General features: G+C 37.8%; 1 protein-coding gene and 1 non-coding gene across 4 annotated transcripts in view; both read left to right on the forward strand.

Moving 5' to 3' along the window:
• Positions 1 to 20,975, forward strand: part of LOC118724837 (limbic system associated membrane protein) — a 625,625-nt gene that overhangs the window by 596,670 nt on the left and 7,980 nt on the right. Inside the window, exon 8 of one of the 3 annotated variants that reach the window (XM_036448497.2) lies at positions 14,579 to 14,611. The exons of the other annotated variants lie outside the window; for them this stretch is intronic. Coding sequence (XP_036304390.1) covers positions 14,579 to 14,611 — 33 coding nt within the window. The remainder of the gene's footprint in view (positions 1 to 14,578; positions 14,612 to 20,975) is intronic. 3 annotated transcript variants of the gene reach the window in all.
• LOC118725126 lies at positions 10,468 to 10,598 on the forward strand. The gene has a single exon (XR_004989867.1). It is a non-coding gene; the product is annotated as a small nucleolar RNA SNORA41 (small nucleolar RNA).

Here is a 20,975-nt window from a genome sequence, read left to right on the forward strand (position 1 = left end):
ACTAATAATGGTAATATAATAGCTAACATCAACAGTGGGTTTCTCATGTGGCAATGGAGTTCTAAGCCTTCTTGCATGTATTAACTCAATTAATGCCCACAATCCTAAGAAACTAACATGCACCTTTTCCCACATTTCTTAACCATCATAGTACACCAAAATTTCAGTTTACCCAACACAGCACCCAGGCACATATGTAAATCTGTAGTGAAATTTAAATAAACATTATGTATGCAATTATGTTAATTAGATATATACCTGTCTAATAAATTTAAAATTTTTGTCTAATACTTTATGTATTATAATGTCTCTAATACACAATACTCAGTTACCTTAATATCCACACACTTTACAAGTCCATTTCCAAACACAGAATGTATCACACAGAGATTTATATGAAAGCATTCATCTTTAAAAAATATGAGCAGAGCTCTCTGGCATAGGCACATCTAATTTCACACACTTATTCGGGCTGATTTACATACAAACCTCTATTAATCATGAATAATTACTAGCATTGTTCTCTTTAATTCAGTTTTTCCAACTGTGAAATGGGAAAGAAATTATATTTTCCATGCCTACTAGCTCAAAGCGATGTTTTAAATAATATATTAAAGAGAGCTTTCAAGTTCCTAGAAAGCAAGCATATTGGATTTAAAATAATCATATTCAGATATACACATGTCTCACGCTTTTTAAAAGGACTAATATTTAGTGATGTACTTATAGCATATTGTCTGAATAGTAACCAGATATAAGTTCAGTGTAGCTTCATTATACTTTGATATGTTACAGATTCTAAGAATATCTGAAATACCCACAGTACTAACTGGTTTAAATATAGAAGTGTCCCAAGGCCAAATAAAAAAATATTATTATTCATCAATAGCATAATACTACACTTAAGCAGACCTGCAAGTTGCACAGTTTCCTAATGTATGGCACACACACACACACACACACACACACACACACACCTTCATTGGATGCCCATCAGGCACATTATCACCTAACAAACTAATTCAAAGTCATCAACTTAAAGAACCTGCCCTTTTTTCTGGTCAAAGATATAAAACATGTTTTAGAAAAGGTTTCAGTTTATGTATATATCACTCCTTTTCCACTAGCTGATATGGGCCTTGTTTTCACTAATAGAACTTTAACAGTCATGTCAACACAAATTTACAGCAAAATCATGGACCCTGATTAATACACATGAAGGTAATTAAGAGTTAAGTTTATTACTTTGATGCTGGGGTGTTTCTCAGCATCTGGAAGAGTTTAGGAATCTGGAGAAGAGCTGAAAGTAAATTAATAAAGAGACTAGACATGCAATATAAATTTGGAAGGCATTTTGGGGAGCCAGAGAAGACCTAGCTTCAGTAACCAAGTTCTCTAAATCTCTGGACCCTTAGCTTTTTATTAACACAAATTTCCCTAAAGCAAAGCAGATATACATATCTAAGGTAAGGTTTGGTATACGGTAGGCATTGCCAGATTGGGGGAACTGCCTTTGGCTGTTTCAGTAGCAGGCAACGATGTATATGGATGTTTAGGTTTGTTAAAATGCTTTCAGCTATTCTAGCAGACAATAATGTTTCCTCAGCCTTGCTGAGGTCTACCAACCTTTCGATGAACTTCTTGCATTTATGACTTGCTGGAATTAGCCCTTAGCACCCTAACTCTTTTACTGGGAACAAGTCTGACTTCCTCCTGATTTTTGTTATTGGTTGAGAACCAGGTGGGAGAGTCTTGCCAATACTTCACCTGAAATCAGTACTTCACTCACCAATCCAATGATTTAGACTCAAATGTAATAGGCATTTGTCTTTGTTGAATCCATTTCTGTGTCTTCCTCTTCTCACTTCTTTATCATTCTTTCTGTTTTGTTTCCTGAACAGTTCTTATTCTCTCCCTGTTAAAATATACTAACAAGAATAAATCTGAAACATACTTACACTATTGTTTCAATGTCCAACAATAGCTTGGAAGTGATACCTCTCTAAGAACTTACATTAGCTTCAAGCTAAATGGCTAAAAATCCTACAACATCAATTTAAAAGTAGGAGAATTTTTATACTTGGAACTCTTTCCTAATGTCTTTCCCTATTTCCCTAATCTGGGTTTGATTACACCAGTCAGCCTTTCCTAGCAATCTCCTTGTTCTATAGATAGCTGTGCTATTTAGATTTCTAGTGCCAACTGGGATTTGAAAATGAATATATTTTTGAAAATCCAAGCTCACACTAAATTTTAATTTGATGGAAATATTTCTCTTCTATGAGATTTATAGGGGGGAAATCTCTCAAAGTAACAATTACATTTGAGGATTATGTTTAAGTAATTGACAGTCTTGTCTTTTTAATTAAAAGGAATAATGCTGCCTAAGAAGAGCTCAATGAGATTTGCAGCAGAAAAAATGTTGGCATGCTGCATGGAAGGGTGAGAAGACCAGGATCTTGAATGGGCAGAAAAAGCTGGTGCAGGCCCCTCTAGACTTTAAAGTGCAGCCCCATTAGAACTTGCCTTGGTGTTTACATCTGTAAGCCATTTAGCAATAGGGCAACAGTCTATTGTGAGCAGCATTGGTGGTTATAGCTAGGAAGAGGTCCTTTCTGTGAGACCTTTGCTCTGGGTTCAGAGACACTGTGTGGAGCAGGAGTCCTTAAAGGAAGTGGGACTAGTTAGAGTCAAAAAGAAAAAAAATAGCACATAGTCTCCCAAGGATTATGTCATCAACACAACCTCAGCCCCTGATAAATGTCATATCATAGCCACCAAAAGTATAAACTTAAATTTTAGTCTTCCTATTGGTTTTCTTTATTTTTCGTTTGAAATTCTCATTCCTGGTTTGTATTTCTTGATTTTCTTTTTCTCCACATTTTCCACTGTGTTCACCTTGCATTTACATGTATACCTTTTCTTTGACATCCTTCAAAAAAAAAAAAAAAAAACAAGGAAAAGTTTTGGTAGTATTGATATTCACATCTTAACACTGGTTGTCAGTCATGCAAGCACCGCAAAGCCGCCATTCCCTTTGTCTGGAGGAAACATCTCCTTCTGAAGAGGCAAGACACAAATTAACCTTAGTAACAACTCGCCTTGTGCACTCACTCTGCCCTCACAATGGTCTTTCATCATCACAAGTCATTTGTCGGTATTAAATCAAAGGAGCCTTTGCGTGAGGGAGAATCAGCGTAAGTGGTCCCACCTTACATCTCCCCTATACAGTATACTGCTGTGAAGAAACACCTGCCAAGTAAGAACACAGCAGGACATGTGAGTTTCAAATTCCAATTTAAGGTGCTCGTATGGACCCAGATGCATGAAGGGAGTAAGCAGACCACTCACTAAGACTCCACGGAGAATTGTCAGCTTACATAAACCATAAATCAGTGGGTGCAGAGAGAGACTTTACAAGCCATTTGTCGTGCTTTCTAATTGGACCATGGAGGGCCAAGCACCACCATAGTTTACTGTGCTGATTGTAAAAGAAAACACCCCTTCTCTGTAACACTTGTGTATATTTTAATACCACTAACAGGGTACTTTTACTGTAAATCATAGCTGTCCATCCTTTCTACTTTATCTGCCCTATTCTTCATAGCAGAGATTCACTTAACCATTCATCTTATAAGCCTTGCCTTTTCAATATTAATTTTTTACTAGTCTAAAGGGACATTGTTTGGAGGCAACCACAGCATCTTGCGGTTAAAAAAAAAACACACACAGCAGACCTAGCTGTTTGGCTCAGTGGATAGAGCACCAGCCTGTGGACTAAAAAGTTCCAGGTTTGATTCTGGCCAAAGACACATGCTCAGGTTGCGGGCTGGATCCCCATTGTGGGGCATTCAAGAGGTAGCCAATCAATGATTCTCTCTCATCATTGATGTTTCTCTCTATCCTTTTCCCTTCTTCTCTAACATCAATAAAAACAAAACAAAACGAACTTTTAAAAGACAGCAGAAGGAGGTAACTGTGCCTTGGCCGAGTGCCATTCTGTGTGCCATCCCAACCTCTTCGGTCCACACAGCACCAAGCATTCCCAGCCATGTTCTATGTTGGAAAGTATACATGTGATTTTGTATGACTTGGGAAGCAGGGGGTGTTTAGAGAGCAGAAACAGCTTAAACAAAAGAAACCAAGCAGTAGCTTGTACCTCTCTTTGTTGAATAACAAGTTAGAGAGCAACGTGTGAGATTTGCTCTGGAGTTCCAGAACACAGGTAAGTTCATCGAAAGCTGCTCAGTGCTGCAGAGCTGAAAAGGATAGAATAATATTAGAGGTTGGTCTTCCTTAGAGCCTTGGTTGGCAAACTGCGGCTTGCGAGCAACTTGCGGCTCTTTGGCCCCTTGAGTGTGGCTCTTCCACAAAATACCACAGCCTGGGTGACTCTATTTTGAAGAAGTGGTGTTAGAAGAAGTTCAGGTTTAAAAAATTTGTCTCTCAAAAGAAATTTCAATCGCTGTACTGTTTATATTTGGCTCTGTTGACTAATGAGTTTGCTGACCACTGCCCTAGAGGATCAACCTCTCCGCTTTAAGTCATTCAGTAAATAGTAGGACTTCTTTTCTGCACTTAGGTGTACTCTCCACTGGCTTTTGCTTTGTAGAGTGTCTTTTAGAGTTTACATTTTCTTTTCCTTATGACATCTAATCATTAGGAACACAAGAAAGAGCCTTCATTCTTGATGGGCAGAGAAAAACTAGTTTCTGGCACAGGTTAAGTTTATTTGATAGTGATTTTAATTACACCATTCATTCACTTACAACACACACACACACACACACACACACACACACAAAACTAAAAACTATCCTAGTACTTTCTATGGCCAAGCTCAGAGCTGGGTCTCTGGAGGGCTGTGGCAAATGAGCCAGACATAGCCACTGTGCTAATAGAGCTTACAGGTGGGCAGCAGGTGGTGAACTAAGCAATCACAAAATGCTTGGTTGAGTTTACACCACCTGTGTGGTATTTGGGGAGCACCGAACAGGAGCACCTCAGTGAGCCTAGATGGGTCAGAAAGCTTCCAGGTGAAAGTGAAATTAAAAGGTAGAAGAAGAGAAGGAAAAGAAGGACCGAACATTCTAGTACACACCAAGGTCTAAAATCCAAAGGGAGACAAACAATATTAAGTCTAATTTATTGTAGAAATCTGAAAAAAAAACCATATTTTTTGCTCTAAGAATTTATTACTTCTCTTCATTTGTATCTGGTCTGTTTAAAAAAGAAAAAAAGAAGAAAAGAAAAAAAAAAAAGAAAGGAAAAAAAAGGCAAGCCAATGGAGTTAAAGGAAAGGGCACCAGCATTTCCACCTGTTACTCTTAGGACAAGAAAGCTGACCTGTACAGACATGTACCCATGTTCACACTGTGTGGTAGCGGGCACTATCCTGGTTGAGTTTTCTGGATACTGAGAGCCCACGATCTGGCAGAATCTCTACAGAGAACTTCCAGTCTTTCAATATGGAGGCTGAATGGTAGGTTTTTATTTTATTTTATTTTATATTTTATTTTATTTTATTTTATTTTATTTTATTTTATTTTATTTTATTTTATTTTATTTTATTTTATTTTATTTTATTTTATTTTATTTTATTTTATTTTATTATGGGATGAGCCAGTTGTAAGGAGCTTTCAGTGTTTCCCAGGAGCTGGCCCGGAACCTGTCTGTCACGTTATGGTTGGAGTCAGAGATAAACCACTGAGGCCTCCTGGTGCCCGATGGGGGCCACAGCAGACCTGTCTTTACTCAATCTGCACTATGGGGGTGAGTGCCATGTATGCAAGTCCGAGGGTAACTAGGCAAATCCCACCATTTTAAATCCCTTATCTTCTTATTTCCAAGAGCCTTAAAACCCCCAGGAAATCTCATAAATTCACTTGTTTTCTCTACATTCAAATTCCATAGGCCAGTTACCACGTTTCATGGTATTTGAATGTTCTTTTATTTTGAAATATACAAAAAGTAAAAATACACTTTAGATTAAAGATAGTCTTGAAACCCTTGGAATGTAAATCTAAAATGTATTTTAAAATGAATTTGAGGATCACATATAAGCTCCTTCCTCAGAGACATAGAAAAAAAGAAAGAAAATCAGGAAGAATGAAAATCTCTAGAGACCTACCCAAACCTATGTCTTTAATCCTTATTAGCAAGTAAAATGAATGAAGTCCTGAAAGGCTGTAAAATGTATGTTTTTAAACATGAAAAATATAGCCTACATTGCAGTAACAACTGAGTACACTTGGGGTTTGGAGGTAATTCTTAATCTCATTGAATTAGGAGATGACTGGTCATTAATTCCAACAAGGGTTAGAAGGCCAGGCTAGTACCCACAGATGCAATGGGTGTATTCTGGGCAAAAGGGCAAGACTTGTTTCTTTAAGACAGAAACTGCATATCCGACCCTAATATCTTATCTGACACTTGATTCAAATGAGTTTACTAACCTTACACAGATTTTGGGTGAAATGGCCCAGGGAAACCACTGTATTAAACTTAGCCTCTAGCATACACTACCATCCTAATTCATTGATTATTAAAAAGTAGACCTCTAAGGCTAAATGAGAAGCCTGCAGGATCTGAGAAAGCTGACTTGGGTAAAAGCCTTGATGAAGCCCTCTTTTATGCTGGTGAGACTGAACCTTCTGGGACAGTACATATTGCCACTGAGCAAAGCTCAGGCTATTAAAGTCAAACCATGCACCTCTATGGGGTACTTGCATTGAGCCTACAGTTAGAAGGACCTCATAAATCCATATGATACATTTTTTTTATTGCATCTTATTTCATACTGTTAGGACAATGTTTGTTACAAAAATTAGACCTCACCTATCTTAGCTTCTCTTTGGTTTTACTATATGATACCAGCCAACTAAAAAGTTAGGGAGTGTTGGGAAGAAATTCAGTTTTGTAATGTCAACCCAAAGCCAAATAAATCAGAAACTGATCATTAACTTTCCACAGACAAAGAGGGTATTTTTAATGCCTTGATTTATCTTTATACGTAGTTTTCTATTCTGATAATAAGGGTTATGCATTTCCATTAAGGAAAAACTTGAAAATTTATGAAACTATAAAGAAGAAAATAAAGATCATACATTAGCTCCTTCCTCAGAGATAATGTCATTGATTTGATATAAACAAATGTTTTGTCTGAATGTGGGAGCTGCCAGTGTTCTATAAAATATTCATGTGAAAATATCTAAACTGTCCTCTGTGTTCTGCTCTCTCCCTCAGGCTGCTCATGTTTCTGTGACTTATTCAAGGCCATGGCTGAGGCTGGCACAGCAGCCACTCTTCTGCCTGGTCCTGGGTTCCCGCTCAGTGACAGGCCCCCTCACAGCCTCCTGCCTGGCCCAGGGCTCCCCCCTCAGTGACAGGCCCCCTCTCAGCAATTCCAGGTTCTAAATCAAATGTGACTTACTTTTTCAGGAGATTTCTTTAACTCACAAGAGATTTGCCTTGTGTCACCTGCAGGATTTACAGTCAGAATCCACTTTCAAATGTGGGAGCTCCTACATGCTCTCTCTGAATTGATGTACTAACTTTTTCCTTGTATAAATTTGTCTTTTTTTTTTTTTAATTAAATGACTTTTTACTTTTTTTAAAAATTCTCTTCAGTATAGGACATTTGGTTTATAGATAGTTGGCCCACTAATAATGAGAATAAGGAGTGAGTCTCAAATATTTTACTTACATTATATAAGGAGAAATTATGCCAGCATTAGATTTGGTTTGGATTTATTCACTCATTCAACAAGAAGTTATCATTATATGTCTAAGGTGACCAATATCCTGGTCAATCATTTATGTCCCTGATACTCCCCAAAATAGCATCAAACATTTGAAGTCAACTGTAATACAAAAACCCGTATAAATATTTAAAAGTAAAGTGTAACTAGATTTTGACCCAAATCTAGCTAAGGGAGGCCAACTCCATTTCTCAACATTGATGACGTGCTAAGGCTTCTTCATTTTCCAAACCAAGTTGACAAATTCTCTTAGTAGTTAGCAACACACACAAGCATGAATAACCTTAATGTTGAGGTTTAGACCTATTTCTGTATTTTGACTTTTTCTCCCTGAGCTGGACCTAGAAAGATTACTGTGATTCTCAGAGCACATGACTCTAGAAATTTTAGGCATTAGAGTTTATACAACATGAATATAGTTCATGGGAGAAAATTAAAAAAAAAGACTCTGACAATCCAAACAGAAATCACAGGCATATCCTTTTCTATGTCAAAATAAAAATAATAAAAATTATTACTATTATACAAGTAAATAGAAATTGCTAACTCCTGAAAACTCTGAGTACAGAAAAAAAAAGAAAAAAAAAACCTTTGAGAAAGAAATTAATAACCCCCAGAGTGTGGCTTTGAAAATGGAATTAATAAAAATATCCCCATTTTAAGCCACTGTATTAACAAAGGTTTTATTTTTCAAAACCTTGGCAAAAAGAAAAAAAATGAATCAGAGCACAAAAAACAAAAATTCCGTGGAGGATGTTACAAATGTCACGCTGCAGGTCCTTGGCAGTGGTGAGAGAGACAGCAGCAGCACTGGCATCTTCTCCTTTGTTTCTTTGATTAAATTTCATGATTTTAACCCCATCCCTTTCTCACTCTTTCCAGGTGACTGGAGTATATAGTCCTTAGTGAATCTGGACCTTCCCTCTCCCCTGAACAGGCACTCTTACTAATTCAAAAAAAAAAAAAAAAAAAAAGGTGTCATTAATTATTTTAGTTCTCTGATAAGTCATTTTTAAAACCTGTTTAGAAGACTGGCCTTCTGGAAAGAGCTGTGCCATACACAGCAGAAGGGAGAATGTTTCCTTATTCAAATGGCTATAGGAGGTTAAAAAAAATCTATGTTCAAGTATACACCCTGGAATTAGAAAAACTATGCAAACAATACGAACCCCCAAATTCTGCATATCGTACATGTGGGCAGGAATGAATGCATATAAGCACAGGACTGGAAGGAAACTATCAAGAGTCAAAGCACTGAAAAAATCAATTATTCTTTTTATGGGATTGTTGTGTCCTCATTTCCTGTCCCAGATAAAATGCAATGCAGGCAAATGCCAAAATTGCTCATAAACATGGATATGAAAATTTTCTCAGGTAATAAGGAGTTACCAAACTATAAATTCTAGAGTCACTAAGGAAGCATCTCTCATCTTCACAATACTCACTTTCAGAGAGAGAGAGAGAGAGAGAGAGCGAGAGAAACTAACCACACCACTTTATATGAGATTAAAAGTAAGAAAGGGAATAAATCTTCTAGCCTCTGAACCAAAAAATAAAAAAAAAAATGAGCTTGGGTTTTTATTTTCTAAGGTTTTAGATTTCAGTTAGCCATGAGAATATTCTTAAATAAAACACAACCTCCAGAAAATGTTCTGCCTCCAGGATGTGGAGACTGATGAAAGGGCTCTTGGCCCCATCTGACTCTTCAAATGGCTGAATTCCCAACAGGAACTTTTCTTTAGGATTAAGGAATGGTGGTTCCAAAAGGAGACTAGGATCTTCCCTTGCCTAGGATCAGTGAGGGCAGCTCTTGAGGCTTTAATTCATTGATTCATTATTCATTCATGCACTCTGGATATTTATTCAGCAAATCTATGGGACACTTAATCTGTGCTAGAGAAATACTGAGCTGAGGTTACAGTAGTGAACAGGAGGACATCGTCTGTGTCCACGAGAAAGACTGAATCAGCTCTTTTTAATGCTGCAGGTTGTCTAACATGGATGTATGTAGACTCTCCAGAAATCAAAAGTCAAAAGTCAAAAACAAGTTAGCTTAAATAAATTTGTGAAGGCACTTCCCTTTTCTAGTGTTGATTCTTTCCCCACTGCCTCCTTGTAGCCTCTCATCACAATGTAATACCTAGGCACATGCTAATAATGCTTCCAGAGAATTCTAGAACTTTCTCTGTACTAGACTCCCCAAAGTTTTATCCATTGTAGAGCTACAGTAGATTTATCTTTTTATTTTTATTATTTGGACTTGCACTGCCACACTTACTTGTTAAATGTGTCTCCTAAAGCAAGATAGATATGTAGAGAGGTGTTTTCCTTAAAAGGCATAAATATTATATGTTTTAGGTTTAGTCTAATGAGTATGTCCAAGGAATGCATACAGAAATAATATTCCTGGCAAGGCTGTTTTTCTCAAGAACTTTGCACTAGAAAAAGAATAATAATTTTTAGTTGTTAGGGATTAATTTTTTTTTTCTCTTGACTATAAGAATAGGAAAGACTTCCTTTTGGAAAGTAACATTTAGGTCCTGCCCTGACTGAAAAAAAGAAATGTTGCTTTTATTTTTCCAATTACTGCCACCTGGTGGACATGGGAGGTTCTTTTAGACAGTACCTAGGACTATGTCTTAGTATTGACACAAGATGGCAGCACACAACCAGATTTTCAAAGAGCCAGACACAAAAAAGAAATCAGCTCCACAGCTTCTGGTGTGCAGCTGTTCTTATGGTGGCAGTTATAGCATTCCTCTGTGAGAAAGAAATTGTTACATGACTAAACACCTCTTTCTTAGCAAAACAAAGTGGGCACATGTGTGACAAACACGAGAAAAAAAATCAGGATTTTGCTCCTCAAAAGAATAATGTTCTATTCCAACGGAATATGATAAATAGAAAATAATAGTACCACATAAGTACTCCACCCCTTTTCCTAAAGAAATATGGATTTCAAAATATTAATATCATTAGAATTTCACAAACCAGTTCATTCATTGCAATAAGGATGACTTCCTAAAATTTAGCTGGTAAGCTAATTTGCTTATTAAAGGTTTTCAAGCAAATGCATATTTTGTATGATTTTAGAGTATGACATTTTCCAATACTTTTATATTGTTCTTTTAATGAGCTCTTTTTAATTGATTAGAGATAGACCATAGAGACTAGCACCCAAGCCTTTACCAGTGACTGGTTAACCCCATGATTGCTGATCACAATGCTGCCTGACCAGTCTGCTTCCCTATCACTTTAGTATGTTAGCTTCTCCAAATTTTCACTGATATTTCTCTGTAGGAGGCATTTTACCCCAAATCTGACAACTCTTGTTTATTGATCACTTAGTATATGTCTGGCAGCATTCTAAGCGTAGTATGATAATTTATATAATTGATAAAACAAATTTATAAGGAGCATGTTAATTAAACTTCTTTTATAGGTGATGCTACTGAGGCAAAGAGAGGTTAAGTGATTTTTTTTTCTATTTTAAGCAAAGCCATTGGTCTTTCTATCTGCCCAGGATTCTGAACAATAGCTTGCAGTTATTCCTTGTGGACCAGGGGAAACCAAGTGTTCTTTATATAAAGATGCTACCATCAGGAAGTAAGCTCCTTTGGGTGAAGAGCACCACTCTGAGATCTTAAGAGGTTCTTACGAATTCTAAGAAAAAGGCTTGTCCCAAGAAAGAAGGGAAGTTTTGCTTTGCATAAGAGCAGAGCCAAACTCTCCCCAGTCAAATCTGAATCATATCAATGTCTCAGAGATGTTTAGACTATAGACATAGCCTTGATTTCAGGAAAATACGGTGATAGTACTGAGGAATAATGAATAGAGTCCTGGCTGGAGTACCAGAAACCTTGAATTACAGTCTCAACTCTGACTCTGGCTGTGTGACACTGGGTAACTGATTTGCTTCTCTGGGCCACATATTGTGATGAGCATATTTTTATAGTGCCTTTTCAACAATTTTAAGGCAATATGTGGATTTCAGGAATAGTAGTCAGAGAAGGTATTGTGAAAATAAAAACACAGCTGGTGGTGTGTTTAATATACAATTAGAACATCAGTGGGTAGATGATCACTGAGGTCAACAGGTGGAGATCAGTGTTTCATATTTTGATGGAACCTGGCTGCATGTCTGTGGTGAGAGTGACATCAGTTGCAGGCTTCTGCTCAGAAAGGAACAGAATTCTCCCAAATTCCTCTGTTTGGGCATTCATGCAGAAGACTTCCAATACTTCTGCAGGTAACAGACTAGCTCTTTGAGGACTAAGGGCAGGTGCTGATGACTGAGCATCTTCAGAAGAGCATCTGGAGGTCCATCAGGAATGGTGATACAGTGGAACATTCACACTGGGCCTCCACATCCACCCCACATCCGACCAGTCTAGGGGAAACTGTTTCCAGGTGTAGTCAAAGCTGGCTCTTATGAATAGCCTGGCTGACCCTAGTTGTGCTAATGCTGAATCACAGCCAAACATTTTTAAGACTTCAGACACTAGGACAATTGTGCTCTTCTTATAGCCATGTGACTTTCTTTGGATAGCCGAATGAAAAATCTGTGAGGGAGAGGATTCATCAATGGCACCGAACCTTAGAAACTCTGCAGACCTCCTTCTGCGGACCTGGCCCATTTGTGCTAAATCAGAGAATAAAGACTTCAGCTACTCAGGTTCTCCGTTGTTTTAACAGTTTCAGATCATCTGTTAGGAGGGTGCTTGGCATATTTATTTTTCTCATATTTCAGTGATTCCAGATCTTCTCTTGTGGCCCAGTGAGCATTCAGAGTGCCTTCCTGTACTGGTTGTGCTCCAACAGGGAACGTAACAAACGCGGCCCCTGCTTCCACAGCATCCACAGTCACGTAGTGAAGTGTTAATCAGAACTTCAGACACATTTACTTGAAATTAAAACTGAGATGAGTGTTACAAAGGAGAGCAGAAATATAGGGAGTTTATTTTACCAAGAAGATTATCTTCCCTCTGGAAGTTATAACTGAATTCTGGAGGATGACTGAAATTTCTAGTAGAAATATTATTGGGCCATCAGCCCTAGGCCAGAGAAATTAAGGAAGTCTCATGGTCTGAATTGCACAGAAGATGAACATTGATGAGGCTGGAGAGGAGAGGGGACAGAGCCATGGATGCCCAGCTAAGGATTTGGGTGTTTATCCTAGAAGTTTCAAACAGACAATGAGTGCACTAGATGTTCAATTCAAAAGGCTCTCTTTGTTTTCAGAACCCAGTTAATGTAATTCCTTAGAGAAAGCATATTCAGGGACACAAGGTTATGTCCTGGTCTTCAAAAAGAAGAAAAAAAAATCACATTCTTCAGCTATAGTTTGGGCTTTTGCATTTGACCCACTATTCTGTTGGTCCTCAGATTAAGAATGGTATCCTATGGAGTTTTCATATTGACGTCTACTAGCACAAATCTCAACATATTGTGGTTTAGTTGATAAGGCAACTTAAAAAGGAAATACAAGTATATGACCTATTTTAGCTTCAACAATTCTGGGATTTATTTATACATTTAACAAATATGTATTGAATACCTACTACATGCCAGGCTCTAATCTCTAATTTAGGCACTAGGGATACAATGGTTGACAAAATTATATATACTCATGTGCGCGCACACACACACACACACACACACACACACACACATACACACACACACACACATATGTATGAAATTCGTGCACGGGGTGGGGGTTCCCTCAGTCCAGCCTGCACCCTCTCGCAATCCAGGACCGCTAGCTCCTAACCACTCACCTGCTTGCCTGATCGCCCCTAACCACTCTGCCTTCCTGCATTATCACCCCTAACTACTTGTCTGTCTGCCCAATCACCCCTAATCACTCTGGTAGACCCTAACTACTCATCTGCCTGCCTGATTGCCCTTAATCACCTCTGCCTGCCTTCCTGATACCCCTAACTGCTCACCTACCTGCCTGGTCATCCCTAACCACTCACCTGCCTGCCTGATCACCCCTAACCACTTCTGCCTCAGCCCCCACCACTGCAGCATTATGCAGAAGGTCATTCAGCTGTCTGGTCTAATTAGCACATTATACTTCTATTATTATAGGTGCTATTGTTGCCCTCTGAAGTAACTAATGGAGAAGATAAACTCTCTACACACAACTAAGTAAATGCATACCATGATGCCAAGTAGTGCTAAGTGCTATTGATATTAATAAATCAGAGTAAAAGAATAGAAAATAACATGATATTGGTTTTTGATAAAGTGATGGGAGAAGTCCTTCTTAAACTGGTAACTAAAACAGTTTAGCAGAAATCTGAAGGAAGTGACTGAGTGAGCCATTCAGAGATCTAGGGAAAGAGCATCTCAAGCAGATGACCCAGCAGGTGCAAAAGCTTTAATGTTGGAACACATTTATCATTTTAAGTGAAAAGAAAGAATGGAGCCAACCAGGGCAAAATAGTAGGATGGTGTTGGGAGCCAGACATATTCTATCATTTCACTAAATTGCAGTCAAGAGTTCATCTTCATGCCATACTCAAGAGTGCTTATACTTGTCTACACATATAACATGTGACACCAAGTATTTGTAGTTACAAATTGATTTTGCCACCTCCAAATGCACAACATTTTAAACAACCAACCAATCTCTTTCCCCATACCTTTCTTTCCATCTCTGTCAATATGTGATTCTACTAGAATGCTTTTCCACCTTTCCTCTCATTTTCCTTTCAGTGGAGAGTACCAGGCTACTTTTGTGCTTATTTTCAATTGGTAAAAAAAAAAAATTTTATCTGTTTTTCTTTTGCTAAATGTTTCTTTTTTAGAAATTGGCACGACCGTGCACTCCAAGCAAAAAGGTATGGTTCTTATTTCTAATTACCTTCTACATGTTAAAATTAAAATTCCACAGTAGTGTGTTAGGGTCTTATATAGTAGAGTTTATTTCATCTCAACAGTTTGCAAAGATAATTTCCATAACACATTTGCCACTATTTATTCCAAAATTGCAATTTTCTCTTTCACAAAAAGCCCATGCTGCCCTTGTCTACTCTGTTGCTTTAGTTACTCACTTTTGAATGTCTGGAACTGAGCTGCTGATCCCCCTCCCACCTTCCTCATCTTAAGTGAGCATGGTTAATTCTTGCAGAGCTATACTTTTGGAAATGTTGACTGCACAATTACATAGAACTGACTTTCCTGTTACTTGTTGGCTATTCAAGTAGATATATTTCTAAGGAAAATAGAGCAGAGTCTCCTAAAATGAAGGACTTGAGAATTTACTACTCCCTCCTGCCTCAGCATTTTCCAGGTCTTCATCTACCTTCACTTTGCTGTAATATATCAGGGCTGCTGGGTTCTCCTAGGAATTGCCTTCCAACTATCCTATGTACTTCCATCCGCCATGTGGCACATAATTCACGTATTTTTCCCTGCAACAACAGTGCACTCAGTTTAAAGCTTCAAAAAATGGACCCTAAAATGCAAACAACTACCGATTACCTCTTTACACGTCCAACAGAAATCTCTATACCAGAGCCACAGAGGAACCTTTGTGGCCAAACACCACCCTCCTTAAGTCCTCATGGCCACCCACTTGGATTGGTAGTTGTTTCCAATAAAGATGTCTTCTTCTCTGAACTTCAAAGGAGATGAAACAACCAAGATCATTATCAATAATGAAAACCGATTCTTAGGGGACTTAGACCCCACCAGTGACCAAGAACCACAGAGATTATGGACACTTACTTGCTTATTCAGGAAAGAGCCAGCATTTTGTTATATCAGCTCTAGCTAGTCCCCACAGAAGGCAGCAGGAAGGAGGCAAATAGAAATATATACATAGAACCAATATTATTTGGGGCAAAAAGATCTAAGCTACTGCCCTCTTCAGTTCTTCTCTCCCCAGCGCCATGATAATCTATTAAAGTTGAATCTTAAGTAGTGGAACATAGGATACCTCAGGGCTTTGGTGTGAATGGAAAAATAAGGCACAGGGTGTGCGTGTGTGTGTGTGTGTGTGTGTGTGTGTGTGTGTGTGTGTTTCCAGAGACCATCGAGATAAATTCCTAGTGTCACCCAAAGGAATTACAAATATTGTTCTAAAATTTTAGAATTTTGCATGGCAAAATATTTTATGCTGTTTTGATGGAAAAGATGTTATAATTACAACTTTACTGTGAAGCCCTACCCAAAATTCACTTTACAGAGACTGGAGATAATGCATAAAGAATTATGTAGGAGGAGCCCAAATTTAATTCTAAGACACAGTGTTCAAGGAAAACATCAACTATAGTTCCCCTTCTACTCTCAATTTATTTGGCCAGAGAAAGCTGAACTGACTGAATATGGACAGTAGGTGGTGCCAAAGTCAGTCTTTTCAAGCATCTTTTTATTAAACATGGCTTCCCAGGCCCCGATGTACTTATCTGGATAATATTTAAGAGAGATTTGGGAGATTTTTTTTTCTTCTCTCTCACTTAATAAGTGATAACTATATTGTTTAAATTTTTGTCTTGTTTTTCAGTCACTCAGTCAGCCCTTAGTAATTATAAAAAGTAATTCAAACTTGTCTGGCCTTCCCTCTTTTCTTGTATGGCTGAACTATGTATAGGAATAAAATTATGATTGACCTCAATGGTTTAGAGAATGAAAGCCATCTCCAACTATCACTGAGGGTGTGACTAATGATTATGTTGAATACATCTAGTCCCCAGTCTTTAAAATGAGCCCTCACTGCCAAAACCGGTTTGGCTCAGTGGATAGAGCACAGGCCTGCGGACTGAAAGGTCCCAGGTTCGATTCTGGTCAAGGGCATGTACATTGGTTGTGGGCACATCTCCAATAGGGGGTGTGCAAGAGGCAGTTGATCGATGACTCTCTCTCATTGGTGTTTCTCTTTATCCCTCTCCCTTCCTCTCTGTAAAAAATTAATAAAAATATATTTAAAAAAATAAAAAATAAAAATAAAATATAAAATAAAATAAATAAAATGAGCCCTCACTACCCAGGAGATCAACAGAAATGTCTTGTCCAAATTTGAATCAGAACGTTTCTCTAAGAGTGTGTGCTTTGAAGAAGGTGTTAAAAAATCACCTATTCTTTCTTTGGAATTTTACTGAAAGACTGGTCAATTGGCTCAGTATCCTGCATCAGGTTTGTAGTATATACACTTTGCCAAAAAAATACTCACATTCCTCGATTTCAGGATGTTGTATCTATCTTGTCCTGAGTCACACATTCTCTTTTTAAGCATTATGATGGCAAAGTGTAATCCAGCATTCACCTTGACACAATCTCATTTATCATCCTGTCCTGGGGTTGAGAACCGAGACCTGGTGAGTTGTCTCAAGATTTTCAATCTTGCTGCAGCTAAATTTTGCCCCTCTGGGTCAAACATTGAAAGCCATGACCAATTCACAAACTTAACCCTTTGATTCAGGGGTATTTTGTGCCTTTCTGTAATCCAGATATTTATAGTTAATAGCAATAAGTGATTCTGCTACCATTTGTTAAATATCTACTACAATAGATACCACACATGTAAGCATGTGCATACACATATACATACACATATATAGAATGTGACTGAAGATCAAGATATAATATTCATCTGTTACGTGATAAGCGTGTAGCAGTTTTTGAATTATGGTTTTATTTGCCCATCTATTCTTCAGGCTAATTCATGTTTGCACACTCTTGCTTTCATTCTATCTGTCTGTATAGGAAAATACTTGCTAAGTGTGGCCATCTGGTGTGGGAAATAAGTTTTACCATTTGCATTTCCACAAATAAGCAGAAATTTCATAACTATGAACTAAAACATAATTGATGATTTGGCTGATTATTTTCCCCAAAATGGCCATTAACTGAAGTACTCTCCTACACAGTCATATATACATACCGATAATTGCATGCCCCTTGTGATGATTATCCAACAGTCTCCCATTTACCTTCACATTTTTCAAGTTTATTTATTTACTCTCAAAACCAATTGTGAAAAGAGCAAGTTATATAAGTGCATCAAATAGCTACATGAAAGCACTTAAAAATAATAATTGACAGATCTACAAAATTCACTTCAACTATGTTATTATTTTATTAAGAATAAAATTAAAGATTATTAATAGTCATATACTGGGATTCCCTATATGTAACATAGAATATCATGTAAAAGTGACAGTTTACTCTCAATTATGTGTATGAAAAGACCAAGTGTATATCATATGTGTGTGTGTGTATATATATATATATATATATATATATATATATGAATATTTATATAAAATATATTCTTCTGTGCCGAAACCGGTTTGGCTCAGTGGATAGAGCATCTGCCTATGGACTGAAAGGTCTCAGGTTTGATTCCTGTCAAGGGCATGTACCTTGGTTGCAAGTACATCCTCGATGGGGGCTGTGCAGGAGGCAGCTGGTCAATGTCTCTCTCTCATCAATGTTTCTAGCTCTCTATCTCTCTCCCTTCCTCTCTGTAAAAAAAATCAATAAAATATATTTTTAAAATAAATAAATAAATAAAAATAAAATAAAACATTCTTCTGCAGTATCTATGTATGTACATGATTAGCAAAATGTTATATTAAACGTTTATTTAGGTTCATATATGTCTATATTTCAATGATGGATTTTTTGCTTTCTCAAATATCTACTGCCCTTCAAAAAAATGGTAAGAGTCCGCCAAAACCGGTTTGGCTCAGTGGATAGAGCATCCCCCTGCGGACTGAAAGGTCCCGGGTTCGATTCTGGTCAAGGGCATGTACCTTGGTTGCGGGCTCATCCCCAGTAGGGGGTGTGCAAGAGGCAGCTGATTGATGATTCTCTCTCATCGATATTTCTAACTCTCTATCCCTCTCTCTTCCTCTCTGTAAAATATCAATAAAATATATATTTTTTAAATGGTAAGACTAGGCTTTTTAGATTTCCCAGGACCTTATGATAATCTTGTCTGTACCAGCATTAAAAATAAAGTTAAGGAAATAGGCAGAATTAGAGTCTTTCTATTTCACAGCATACCTATATCAAATTTGTTTAACCAGGAATGGTATAAGTTTGTGGGTACTCTTTCTCTGCTTCACTGACACACTAATTCAAACAAATGTGCCGCTGAGCTCATGCCACCTACAGCATATAAAGGTGCTAAAATACCCATCAGGCCTGAAGCCCTGGGAGCTACCATTAAGAGAACTTAAAGATATCTCAGGGCCAAATAGGGAGGAGACAGGTAGGGGGTGGGTAAGGTTCAGAAAACTTGAATTTTGATGATGATTCCTAATCAGGTGCTTCATGCAAAAAACATCATCCTCTTGAACCTTAACTCCTCAAGAAAGGCATGAACCTGAAGGTAGCTAACGTGCCTTTCTATTAATATGATCCTATAGCCATTCAGACAATTCAAAGATTGATTGAATATTTAAAATTTTAATCTGCAGTTTTATATCTTTACATATAATAAAGCTCATTTATACTATAACTATGTTGTTCAAAGTTTGCATATATTCATATTTTATAGTAATATTTTTTAATATTTGAAAGATACCATTTTATCTGAATATTCTATTAAAATCACTTTTTTTTTTAAAAAAGACAATGGATGTCTTCATGTTGATTTGTTTGCTCTGGGTATTGTTTTAAACAAAGGCAAATTTCACTTGCCAAAGGTTGGCCAAGAGACTCATTGTCACCCCTTCGCTGGATAACTTGTGTAGCAGTGACAGGCAAAGACTGGAGCCAGCTGCCTGGGTAAAAACCCCAGCTTGGCAGCTGTGTAAATGTGTGCAATAGGTTTCATCTCTCTCTGCCTCTGTTACCTCCCTATAAACTGGGCTCATAGAGTACCTGCCTCGCAACATAGTAGACTGCTTGTATTTGTGAAGCATTTATAACAGTACCTTGCAGTAAGAGCTACCTAACTGTCTACTGGTTTTGTTTGGTTGTTGTTGCTGTTATTATTTAAAAAACAAAAAACATAAAATAGAAGAATGTTTCTGAATTCCACACTTTCCTTGTAATTTTACCTCTAATCTGGTATGTTTGTTGACAATTTTGACAGCATTCACATACCAGAGATGCTTCATTGCACTTGAACCACCATAAGTTTAAACACACACTCACATATACATTCATTCACACCGATTCATCTGCATATGTGCCTCAAAATTTCCGTGACCCATAATTATAGTCACACCAATATTTCTCTTGAGTGTCATCATCTAAACATACAGTCTTCAATCCCAAAGTCTTGTTTGTGAAAAATACTATTTTCTTTTTTAAAATGGATCTTTTCAGAAGAACCATACAAAAGGAGAGAGTGGACAAGCAAAGCATAGGAGACAAGCTCTTCAGAGCAACATTTTCTGCCCCAACTCTCCACTTTCTGTCAACACATCCATCGCTTCTCCACTTTCCTTTCCAATCCAACCTCCCTCTTGGATCTATAGCCAATCATACACATCCCAATCCTGTCTACCTGGGAAGAAACAGGGTGGCAGTGGATAACACACAGACTGCTACTCCAGATTGAATTCTGGGCAACTTCAAGTCTTAGTCTTATTTCTGGTTTGGACCTGTCTTTTAACCTCCCTAAGTCATATGTGTTTGTTAATTTCAGTTATTGCTGCTGTTGTCTTTATTTTTTATTTTAAACTGTCAAAGTTAGAGTTTGGACCAGGCGACCCCTTTCTGCCTCTTAACATACTACAATGAGTTGACTTATTTTCCACCTTGAAGCTAAAGTGTCACCAGTCATTAAATATTACTTGGAAAAATCTCTCCACCCTGTAAGCAATAAATAATTACTGCTTCCCCCATGAGAAACAAGAGAGTCGCAGATTGGTTCCATGTTTTATTGATGGAGATGCTGTGATAAATCTGCTGGAGGAGGATCCCGTGTCTGGCTGCAGAAGGACCTGCTCCAATGGTTGGGAATCTTAATGCCTGTCGGCTTTGGCTGCCATGCTGAGCAGAGCATTCAAGAGGAGGCTGGGTGAGGAGGGGCCTGCCACGCCCTCAGACATGTCAGAGATAGCTCGTTTAGGACGTTCTCTGTTCTCTGATGAAAGCATTTTGTATCTAGAGGTGTTTGAGCCAATGATCATTCCTAAAATACTTATAGTTCAAGAAGAAGCATTAAGGAAGGAATGTGAGACCTTGTTGAGCTGTACATAAACTCACTGACTTGGAGGCATTGGTGCCTACCAGACCTGCCTC

This window comes from Pipistrellus kuhlii, unplaced genomic scaffold, assembly GCF_014108245.1.
Source record: "Pipistrellus kuhlii isolate mPipKuh1 unplaced genomic scaffold, mPipKuh1.p scaffold_m20_p_2, whole genome shotgun sequence".
In the NCBI taxonomy this organism is placed as follows: domain Eukaryota; kingdom Metazoa; phylum Chordata; class Mammalia; order Chiroptera; family Vespertilionidae; genus Pipistrellus; species Pipistrellus kuhlii.